Here is a 12306-nt window from a genome sequence, read left to right on the forward strand (position 1 = left end):
TTAGAGAAACTGAGAACTAATTGGCAAATTCATTCATAAATACTTACCTTGGGGATATTAACAAGTAAAAGCTAAAAAAATTGAATTCTAATAATCAAACAATTTTAACAGAATTTCTTAAATGCTAAATCTTTAAAATATTAGTAATTATTCTGGTTCATTCATATAATTTTACTAATACTCCTGCCACTGTCCCCTACTCTTTCCCATAACCACCACCACTACCGTCACCAAACTGATGTTAGGAAATCTGAACTGTAGGGGTTTCGATCTGACTGAAAGAAAGAAAATGTTCCATATGTTAAGAAGAAAGGCTTTGTGGGTGTTTCAAGAGAATTAATTTATTATGGTAGGAATGCCACTTCAATGATTTCTACTAAATTTTACCCTGGTACTTTGGTGTTTATTAAATGTTCATGATGAAAGGACAGGAAATTGTAAGGTAAATTTAAGTACCTTCAAAGTGCTGTTGAAGACAGTGCCCAGATATGGGAAGCAGCCATCTGATTTCTGAATATTTAAGAGCCAAACAAGGGTTTGGGACTGGACTTCGTCACCAATATAAATGTAGCGTTTAGCTTGTGCAAATGACTTGTAAACAAATGCAGTGATCCTGGGAAAATGCAACAAAGCATGAACATGTATAGTAAATGCTGAGAAGCAGAGGGAATGGTCTTTAAATCTTGTGTCTTGGGACAATCATATGTTCTTTTGACCTCTACTCAGAATATATATATATTTAAAATCCTATAACTCAATAATAAGAAAATAACTCAAATAATGGGCAAAAGATTTGAACACAGAAGTTACCACAGAAGGTATCCAAGTGGCTAATGAGCATATAACAACATGCTCCAGCTTATTAGTCATCACAGAAGTTTAAATTAAAACCATGATGAAACACCACTATACTGCCATTAGAAAGGTCAAAAAACCCCTAACTATACCAAATGTTTCTGGAAAAGTGGTCCTTCCTATCTGCTCGATAGTGTCATGTGCTTATTTTTACTACGTCTTCTATCAATTTATGCTATAATATTTTACTTACTTGTCTTTCCTTACTATACTCTGAACTTTCTAAGATCAAAGATCATGTGTTATCAAGAAGCAAAATCATATAGTGGATAAAATCTCTGCCCCATAATTTGCAGCATGATCTTGGACAAATTACTTAATGTCTCTGTGTCTCTGTTTTTTTAATCTATGAAACTGGTATACAGTGCTAGCTACCTTGTTGGGTTATTATGAGGATACAGTAAGAATGATCATAATTAGCATTTGTCCTTTTGTATCTCAAAGGCTTATTATTCTCAGGAATAAATATGTGTTTATAAATAAATGATAAGAACATAAAGAATAATTTTTAAAATTTAACTTGCATCTAACTGATCACCTAGTCTTTCAGGCTTTAAGTAATAACACAATCTATGCTTAATTTAATTTGATTTTAGTACTTATTTCACTATTGATAGGAAGTCCATTCTGCTTAAATATGTCATCAAGAGTATTCATAACTGCACAGCGTTATATCACCAATGAGTATAAGTGCTATTGAAGTTACCTTTGGGGTTGCATTGGGATAATATTTATGTTTCAAATGGAATAATTTGCTTGCATAATAATTGGAGTGTCACAGAACTCATACTGCCCAATTGAGTTGCTTTCCCCCCTTATGATTTGTTTACTGAACATGCATTTTTCCTAAGTAAAAGAGGGGCATAGAGCCAAAGCCATACATCATGAATCTTTAATCTGACAGTGCAAAGATCCTATTAAAGCACATCTCTGTGTATATGCCTGTGGAGCCTTGTATATAAAGGTTTAGGAGAGAATGCCCATAGCTTTTATGAAATTGTCAAAATTTCACCTGTAAAAGAAAGAAATGTTTAGAAACCTCTAATAACTCTTGATAAAACTTATAAAGCAATTCAAACCATGTGTTTCCTTGTTGATTGGGACGTCCATAGATACTGTAAGATCCATCTGAGCGTTTATAGGGCAATTGCATTTGATATCCTAGAACAGGAAAGGACCTATTTTAAAACTTAACATACTAATCTAGCATAAAAACTGTATAAACTGAATATTTGTATTAGTTATAAGTGAATATATACATACAAAAAAAAGAAATTCATGTACTTAATAATAAACAAACCAGGTGGAATTCAGGGATTTACTTGAGATAAAAGAAGGACTTTTAAAAGTTCTACCTGTGGACAGGAATCCAATACCCTTGGATTTTATTTCTTCTGTCATTTGTTGAGTCTGAGTCAGATAGTCGAAGAGGTGAATAGTGGGAGTGATTAGTACCAAATTCTGCTCTCCACGACTAAAAGACCTTCGGAGAAGGTTCTGTGAGTTTTGCATGGTAGAACCGAGAAGGTCTCCTAAAAAGTCAATCAAGTCGATATGATGTAATTTATCAAAATTGGTAAGTATTAATAATATTAAATTGTGTTTAAGAACTCTATGTTACAGATATTCAAAATAATTACTTTTTGTCTATATTATCTGAATCTTCCTCCCTCTCCTACTTATTGGGCCCAGACCATAGAATTACTTTGTTTCCTGAACTAAGGTAGAGATGTGGTACTCAAAGCAGCCAAGAGCAGAAGAGCTAAAAAAGTTTATAGGAATCAAAATTATTGTACAATTCTCAAGATAAAGCTCAATCATCAGTTTGAGAGGATCCCAAATAAACATTTCTGAAACATTTACATTGTACCAGATATTGTTCTAAGCACTTGATTTATATTAATTCATTCAATCCTTATAGCAGTAATGTACATTGGCACTATTATTATTTCTATCTTATAGATGTAAAAACTGAAAAATGCAGAGCGAGTCAGGAATAGATCACAGACTAGACTTCAGATTGTCTGGACAGATTGTCACTTCCCTACACACTCTCTACCAATGGCTAACACTCATATAGCACTTAGTATGCAACTGGAATTGTTCCAAGCATCTTAATTTGTTTAATTTTTATAACAATCATATGCAATAAGTACTATTATTACCTCCACTTAAGGATGAGGAAAGGAGGCAGAGGACAATTTGACCGAAGCAATACTGGAAGTGGTGAATCTGGGATTCAAAACTAGACGATCTGCTTGTAGAGCTAGTTGTCTTATGCCCTATACTTAGCTACTGTAAGGAACTTCTACCATCTGGATGGAAATTGGAAATAAGATCACAAAAAATAAGAACACCTTCCAATGATTGTCCTGAAAATGCCTTGTAGGACATCATTTTGGTGATGTATGGATGGGACTGATTTGCTTAAAATCAAAAGTTCAGGTAAACTCAGGTGTTCTTTAGTTTTGATCTTGGGACTTGTTCTTGATATGAAATGTTTTTGTTTCTTTTCCCCATGAGCTTTGCCTGGCCCACACTCTGCCTACTGCAACAAACAGGCTTTACTGTGACATCACAGAGTGTAGAATCTCTTCCCCTGAATTCATTATATTTCTATCATAAAATTTTACCCTGGGTTGCCCATAGGTGGTAGGGAGAGGGAAAGGGCTAAACAGTCCAGGATTTTTTCTTTTTTTAAAGATAGAAGTAAATCAGGCAGGAAATACTTTAAAATATTAAGTGGACCAAGAAAGCAGTTTTCTAGTTTGCAACAGGGGAACAAGGATAGGTAAATATTGTCTTTAATTTTAGCAGATATATTCTATGGCCCTTTCTGTGTTAGAAAGTGTTCTCTTTTTTTAACATTTTTAAAATTTTATTTTTAAAGAAGTTTTAGATTACAGAAAAGTTATATTAAAAATATAGGGGATGCCCATAGATCCCATTCCTTCCCCGTCCCACACTTTTCCCCATTAACATCTTTCCTTAGTGTGCTACATTTGTTACAACTGATGAACACATATTGAAGTATTGCTACTAACTGTGGTCTATAGTTTACATTGTGGTTTTCACTTCACACCGTACAATTTTATAGGTTTTGACAAACTGTATAACGGCCTATATCTGCATTGCAATGTTTTGCAGAACAATTCCAAGGTCCACAAAATGCCCCGTGTTATACCTATTCTCTCTCCTTCCCGTCAGAACGTTTGGTGATCACTGCTTTTATATCAATGTTAAAACTTCTGGAAGTTCTTTTTTTGTCTTTGGACAGAACATCTCAAAAGAGAATCAATGAAGAAAGTGTTCTGTAGTTGCTCTTGGTTAATTTTTAGTTTTTTCAGTTTTGAGCAGGACTACTGAGGTTCTGGCTTTATAGGGCCTGCAAGTTAGGAGTAAAAAGCTTTACGTTGCTCTGGTCATTGACCCACAGAACAATGATCTTTGGGTAGTGTTGTTTGTGCATCCCTGACTATTCCAATTCCTGTGCAAAAAAGAGTGACATTCGACAGTTAACTGGCTTAGAATGCACGCTCTCAAAATCACTGGAGTGTGAAAAAAGGTCAGAACTTTTCTTTACAGGCTAGTCTGGAATGAGACACAACCCAGGAGGGCTAACACTGGAACTTAATTTTTATGAGAGAGTTAAAATGGTATTTGAGAAAAGAAAGAGCCAGAAATTTGGTTCCGATACTTATATTCTCTTTTTTTCCTTTTCTTTTTTTAATTTATTGAAGTATATCACTCATATGTAAACATATATAAACAATAAGTGTATAGTAATAGTTGTGAACTTATAAAACAAACACACATAACATCATACAGGGCTCTCATACCTCACCCTATCACCAGTATCTTACATTGTCGTGAAACATTTTTAACTAATGATTAAAGGATATCCTCAAAATATTACTACTAACCAAAGTATCTTACATTTGGCCTATTTTCCCCCTACCCACACTATTATTAATATTATTTTTATGTCATTTATACATAGACACACATAAACAATAAGTATATAGTAAAAGTTGTGAACTTACAAGGCATACATGCATCACATCATTCAGGGGTCCCACACATCATCTTACCACTAACTCCTTGCATTGTTGTGAGACATTTGTTACAAATTAGGAAAGAATAGCATCAAAATCTTACTACTAACTATAGTTCATATCCTGCATTTGGTTTTTTCCCCTAACCCACCCTATTATTTTAAAAATATATTTCTATGGCAGAAGTTGTGAACTTACAAAACAATCATGCACATGTGCAGAATTCCCATACAATACCCCTCTATCATCACACCACACCATGAAGGAACATTTGTTACAGACTATGAGATAATATGATTTCATAATCTGCAATTTTCTTAGTGTATTTTACTGGTTAGGTCAATACACAAACCTCAGTCTTCAAAGTCTAAGGATAGAAATGGAACCCCAAACAAATGACAAAACCAACAAGTAGGACCAAGCAGATAAAAGTAAAACTTTTCTTTTTCCTCCCAGTCTGTATAACTCCCCAATATTGCATTATATTGCAGACTTACCAAGGACAGACCAATAAACTCTAGCTGAATCTTTCACAGTATTTTCTGGTAAAGTTAGTTCTACTAGTTGAGACACTGTAGAGTCTAAGAAATAGTAAAGAGAATTTATTAATTCAGAACTCTCATTTATCGTAAAGACCAGGATTCTGACTGTGATTGTAATTTATCCTCCCTATCGATAAAACACTTAATATCTTCTTATTAATCATTCCTACTTTTAAAATAATCAGGGGAAAAAAGGGCTGAGGGATTCCTATGATAAAAATTAATCAGACTTAATGTAAAAATTTCACATTCAATTAAAATAGAACACATGACAAAACTTTGACTTTGGAGATCACATTAAAATGTCCTGTATACTTTCACACATATTATCTAATTGAATTTTCACAAAATAACTTAGTGGATGAATAGGTCAGATATATCTCCTCTATTCCAGCCCCCGCCCCCCACGTAGAAAAGAATGCTCAAGCCAGAATTAAATAAGGGAATTGGAAGATCACAAAAGATCACAAACAGTAATGGAACACAGACTCTGGACCCTGGTGTTTTGAATTCAAGGTCAGTATAATTTCCACATAGTATTGAAATAACTCCACACCTGAGTGTGCTCCTTAAGGTAATAATATATTGAAAATGAAATGAGCTCTCTGGCCTCTCCAACTGTAGGGGCCTAAGGAATTCTAGAATGAAAAAAAAAAATACTACAGATGGAGTAATTGCAAAGTAATTTAGATAACAGAAAAATCAAGTTGTGGCCAGGTGCTATATATAAGGCAATCTAGTTGTTGCAGTTTTGGGAATAGAAATATTTGTAGGCAATGGATACGGGTCAGTGCCCTGGATAGGGGTGGGCCTCTGAAGTGTGCTATTCAGAAGAAAGATTTGGAAGAATCTGTCTCAGAGATGGATGACAAGAAAAAGCCCCATTGAAATGAATGTTTTAAGCAGATAGAAACAGTTCTACTTTGACTAGGGTCTTTTGACAGAATATTTGTAATCACAGTAAATTTTTAAATGAAGAAATCAAGACTTGAATGAAGAGGAACTAAGGGGTAAGATAAGAATTGAATGAAAGTCCAGTGTACTTGTATTTCCAAACTGGGGAGAAGGGAATAAGAGGAAGTTCTTTTGATTTTGCTCATGGCATATTTAAACTTGAAAGTAGTTTAATCTTTCATAGCAGCATGCTGCTAAAGATCAATAATAAAGCAATTAATTCCAAAACAGAGACAGAAGTTTCATTCAATAGTGTCATATTAGCAAGACCAGGTAAAAGTGTCTACTTACCATGTGTGCAAATAAGGGAGCCCTGTGTTATCTCCCTTTCAGTGCCTTCGGGCTAATCATTGGAAGAAGAAAAGAGGGAAGATGTCATCAATTTCATACATCAAGTAAATAAGAATATTCATAAGTTAATGATAATATTTGAAAAGAACAAATCAGCTATAAAATTCTATCCCAGATAATGAGTACATGAACTCTTAAACCTGAATTAATGCAGAAAGAACTAATGGATTTTGCATGTTGTAATAGAATAAGTTGGATTTTGCATGCTATAATAGAATAAGTTGAGTGTTTCTAAATTTAAAGGCAAGGATTTTCTCAAATATCCTTCAAGCTACAAAATTCCAACTCTCTCTTTCAAGAATGTTTTACCTTTGACTACAAAGGTTCTCTGTAGGGGGAGACTAAATTTCTTTTCCTGGTCTGCCAATTTGAATGAAATTATAGTACTGTCTCTTTGGATAGATGGCTTGTTCCTATTTCTGTCAGCTATGAAATGGCATTTTGAAGTACAGACAGATTTTCAAGGCTGATAAGTTTTATTTTGAGGCCATACCTCTACCAGCAACGGCTTAATCAGTGTATCCCTCCAGGCAGTATCCGAGGCCATGGGTGACCCACTCCCACAGTTATTATTCTGCAGGGTTTCAGTACTGATAGTGAGATTGACTGTACCTTGAATGGCAGGAAATACAAATGTCAGGGTTTCAGTGGTTCCTTCTACTGAAAGTAATTCAAGGACGTAGAGATCATTCTAGGCTCTAAGTTAAATTATAAATTAAACATTTTACAGAAGAGAGATAAGAACTTGACATGGACAGTATGAGAGCTCTTAAAGCTAGCATTTGATTCCAACTCTGACCCCTGTCTGAAGACAGAGTAGACCTGAGTTGTAAAAGAGAAGACTATAGTCCGAATAGAAGAAGGGACAGGTGAGGTGGTACTCAGCAATGTGTGAATTAGCTGTAAAAGAGAAATAGACTAACATAAACTCTGAGGAAGATTTAAAAGGAATGTAAAAATACATAGTAATTGACAATCTTACCCACTGTTTGCAGGGTAACCAGCCAAGCATCGGATTTTTTCTCATTGGCACATATACAATGATTTTCATCACCAGTTGAGAGAAGTGTGGCTTGGAAGGTGCTAGATGCTTCCAGATAATTACTAATCTGTGAGATCCAGATACAAAAAGAGAAAAAGAGAAGATTCAGTTCTTTCCATACATTTACATAATATAGCCAGGCATGTCCCAGAGGTTCTAAAGGAATTCTTCACCTTCCATATTTCCTACCATGGGAAAAATAGCTTATCAGCCATGGAGAAACCTTCAAAGTTCTGCTACATAATTACTATAATCTGACCTTTGGCACTTATTGACCCATGACTTATTATTTTGGAAAAAAAACAAAAACAATAGTTAAGTCACATAGAATAATATACTACTTTAGAAAAGTATCACAAAATAAGCAGATGTTTTGATCAATCTGGGTAGATCAAGTTATCATACTGTGAGCCTCAGTTTCCTTTCACTTATCTGTAAATTAGGGCCATTATTGTCTCTTTTTTTAAAAGACTTATTATTTATTTATTAATAAATAATAAATATTTATTATTTATATAAAATAAAATATTATTTTATTTCTCTCCCCAACCCCTCCTTCCCCCATTGTCCGCTCTCTGTGTCCATTTGCTGTATGGTCTTCTATGTCTGCTTGCATTCTTGTCAGCAGCTCCAGGGATCTGTGTCTCTTTTTGTTGTTGTTGCATCATCTTGCTGCATCAGCTCTCCATGTATGCAGCTGCCACTCTGGGCAGGCTGCACTTTTTTTGCATGGGGCAGCTCTCCTTATGGGGTGCACTCCTTGCATGTGGGGCTACGCTATGCAAGGAACACCCCTGTGCGGCATGGCACTCCTTGCACGCATCAGTACTGCATGTGGGCCAGCTCACCACGCCAGTCAGGAGGCCCTGGGTTTGAACCCTGGACCTCCCATATGTTAGGAGGATGCTCTTATCAGTTGAGCCAAATCCACTTCCCCCATTATTTTCTCTTGCTCACAGTTGTTATGTCTGTTATAGCAGGTAGCATATATAAAATATCTAGAACAGTGCATTCATCTCAGGCTTAGAAATAAAATTTTTATTAGCAAGCAAGGAAGCAAATGAACAAAACTTCCTTTAATGTGAGAAATTATTTTTTCCCTAAAAACTAGCTACTTGAATGCTGAATCCCAGTTAACTTAATAGATTTTTACACACCTGGTTTTTTTCAATAAACTGTTTCAGTTAAATCAAGAATATGTTAATAGGTCAAGTATCTTACTTGATATTTTGGTTATGTAAATCTGTAATTGCTTTTTACTTAGGTTGATAAAATAATTGGATGTCAATAAAGGGTTGGGTTTGAGCATCATACCATGCTGAAACCATACTGAAATAAAAGGTGAGCAATAAGATAGCAAAAGGCCATACTTTCATTATAGATATTACTAAAATTTTTCATTTAGTTGAAGACTACAGAGAAGGGAAAATAATCCAAATGCCTGTGTTTGCAATATGTTATGAAAGGCTCATCATTGACATTACTTTATTCAATGCTCTTAAGAATCCAGCCAAATATGTATAGTAACATCATTTTACACACTGGTAAACTGAGGTTTAGAAAGATTAAGTACCTTGTTCAAAGCAGTAGTGCCAGGAAGTGTAAAAACCAAGATCTTAACCCAGAGGGAAAAGTCTGTGCTTTTCTTCTAAGAAATTGCTGCTTTTCCACAGTTATTGCCCAATGGTCAAGAGCCCATGAAACCACTAAGAAGTCATTTATATATTCTACACATCTTCAGCTAATTTCAAGGGGAAATGTAAGCAGATTTAAAACTTAATTTAATAACATTCAGCTTGATTATTTAACAAATCCTTCCACTAAGTTCTTGGATATGTTGAAGAATTGAAGGCGCTAGATAGCTCTTCATCCAATCATTCCTCCTCACACCACACACACAAACGGAAAAGATAATTTATGCCTCCGAGTTTGTCTTCAGTTCTCTTTTGGTCATCCATCCATCCAGATATACTAATTTATATTTCTAAAGTCCCCACGGCATGACTGTGTAAAGCTCGACAATATCTGTGATAGTTAGTCTCATTGTGTCAACTTGGCTAGGCTATAGTACCCAGTTGTTTAGTTAAACACTAATCTAAATGTTGCTGTGAGAGTATTTTGTAAAGTATGGTTAATATCTACAATTAGTTGACTAAGTAAAGGAGATTACCCTTCATAACATGGATGGATATTATCTAATCAGTTGAAGGCCTTAAGAGCAAAATATGAGCTTTCCCAGAGGAGGAAATTCTGCTTCAAGACTGCAGCATAAAATTCTGCCTGGGTTTCCAGAAGCCAGTTTACAAATTTTGGACTCAAGACTGCAACGTCAACTTCTGAGTGAGTTTTCAGATTGCCAGCCTGCCCTTCAAACTGTGGATATGCTAGCCCCCACAATCGTGAGCTAATTACTCAAAATAAATATCTTTATACCATCTATCTATCTATCTACCTACCTACCTACCTATCTATCATCTATTATCTATTTACTTACCTACCTACCAACCTACTTAGTGATCTAATCAATATCCTATTGGTTTAGTTTCTCTAGAGAATCCTGATTGATAAAATTTCTTCAAAACAAATTTAGGAAACATAAAGTACCCCCAAAGTTCAATTTATTGACAAAAAAATGTCTATTTACTAAAAAGACTCAAGGTAGTACCTGAATACATCTTTTCATAGAGTTGAAGACATTGGCCGTCAGAGTGAATGTTTCTCCTTGAACAACTGAAAAGGGTAGAGTAAGATCTACAAAGAAGGGCTTAAAAACATTGAGGGAGGTGTTTTCGGAGATGCCAAATCCAGCTTCATCGTTAATGCAGAATCCATTGGCATTCCACTGTGCAATGGTATCAGGAGCAGTAAGAGGAATTTTGGCTACACCTGTGGAGCTAAGGGAGAAGATTGAGACAACACTGGAGAAAGGATCAGTCACCACATAAGAAATAACTGGATCATTCATTTACTCAAAGCTTTGCATCCCTCTCTTGAACTAGTCAACACTCAGCTAAACTACAAAAGGAGAATTCTTTTTTAAATAAATCCCATTTTTCCTCTCTTTAGTTTCTTGTTATGCCTTATCTTTAAAGAAGCTCAAAGGCAAGCCCTGTGTTTGGTGTACTAGCCTCTATTCATTTATACTTTCCTTAGACTCTATTTTGTCTCTTAATTCTGAGGTATCTTTTTACTCTAAATTCTATTGATCATCTATCTTTCCTTATAATCTTTACCAAATTACAAATTGTTGAAATACTTGACATAGGGATTGATCTCTCACTTACTTATAAAATACTGAGAGAGATACTTTTTTTCTGTGTATATTTCTCTTTTTTTAATTATTGATAGATGCTTTGATGGATCTTAGAAGCAAAGTATTTAAAAATGTTGGAATAGGTGGGATACATGAACTAATGACATTAATTTACTTGGGATACATGCATTAGTGATTAATTTACTCATAAACTTGTTTTGCCACATTTATCCAACTTTACTGACAACTTTAGAAGTATAAGCCCTGCCGTACAATTTTAAAATGTCATATATTTGAATTTATTACAGTCCCTACTTAGAAACTCATTTTCCCCAACCTCTCTCCTCCCTTTTCTACCTCTTTTTCATTATTTCTTCCATTCTTTGCCTCTTCTTGCTAACTTCACATTTTGTTTCCTCTCTCCTTTCTCCCTTACAGCCATATGTATTTTGTGATTATTATGTTTACCATTCATATAAGAGAAAACAGTTTCATGATCTCCCATACAACTTTTCTTCCCACAATATCAGATTCTAATAAAAATATACAATAAAAAGTAACAGAATAAGGAAAAGAAGTAAGTAAAAATGAAAGAAGGAGAATTTAAAAGGATGAAAAGAGAGGACTTAGTAGAAGCCTATCAGAGGCTCTGAAGAGTTTTCAACATGCTCTTTTAAGCTTCTTACTTTGGGGCACATTTATTTTGTTAAGGCTGAGAAGTATTTATGGATATTTTTCCTCAGTTTTTCAGGTAAAAAGAAAAAAATAATTAAGTACAGGAAAACAATAAAAAAACTCACTCAGTTGTGACAAGTTTCCAAAGCCAAGTTTCAAGAAATGATGTCGTCAGAGTCTCAGTGTAAGAGTTAGCATTTTCAGAAGTCTGAGAACGTGCATCTACCTCTGAATGTATTCCTAGAAGACAAAACACATTATGAACAATAAACTATTTCATATAGAAAAAAGTCAAATTCAACTTTTTGGCAAATGAACTTATATTTTGAGCACAAGTCAATAAAAGAAGTTATTATTCATTGAATTATTGCTATGTTCCATTCGCTATACAAATGCTTTTCACATATTTTAATTCATTTAATCCTCACAATATTTTTTTATGATGCTTTAAGATCCTTTTCCTAGATAAAAGGATTCACCTTAGGTTTGGTGAATTTTCTATGAATATTTTATAATGCTTACTAAAAAAGTAAGAGAATATTAACTATTCATCCCTGTGATCATCTATCATTGATATTT

At 34.5% G+C, this 12306-nt stretch overlaps 1 protein-coding gene across 2 annotated transcripts in view; it reads right to left on the bottom strand.

The window, feature by feature from the left end:
* LOC111762876 (ovostatin-like) overlaps positions 1-12306 on the bottom strand; it is a 62599-nt gene that overhangs the window by 18850 nt on the left and 31443 nt on the right. The window contains exons 18-26 of one of the 2 annotated variants that reach the window (XM_058282765.1): positions 11853-11967; positions 10465-10693; positions 7740-7866; positions 7251-7369; positions 6698-6749; positions 5408-5491; positions 2211-2387; positions 1935-2016; positions 457-613 (exon numbers count right to left, since the gene is read on the bottom strand). In XM_058282765.1, the coding sequence (XP_058138748.1) occupies positions 457-613; positions 1935-2016; positions 2211-2387; positions 5408-5491; positions 6698-6749; positions 7251-7369; positions 7740-7866; positions 10465-10693; positions 11853-11967 (1142 nt within the window). The remainder of the gene's footprint in view (positions 1-456; positions 614-1934; positions 2017-2210; positions 2388-5407; positions 5492-6697; positions 6750-7250; positions 7370-7739; positions 7867-10464; positions 10694-11852; positions 11968-12306) is intronic. The other variant, XM_058282766.1, reaches the window with a different exon arrangement.

Source organism: Dasypus novemcinctus, chromosome 20 (assembly GCF_030445035.2).
Source record: "Dasypus novemcinctus isolate mDasNov1 chromosome 20, mDasNov1.1.hap2, whole genome shotgun sequence".
Taxonomy (NCBI): Eukaryota; Metazoa; Chordata; class Mammalia; order Cingulata; family Dasypodidae; genus Dasypus; species Dasypus novemcinctus.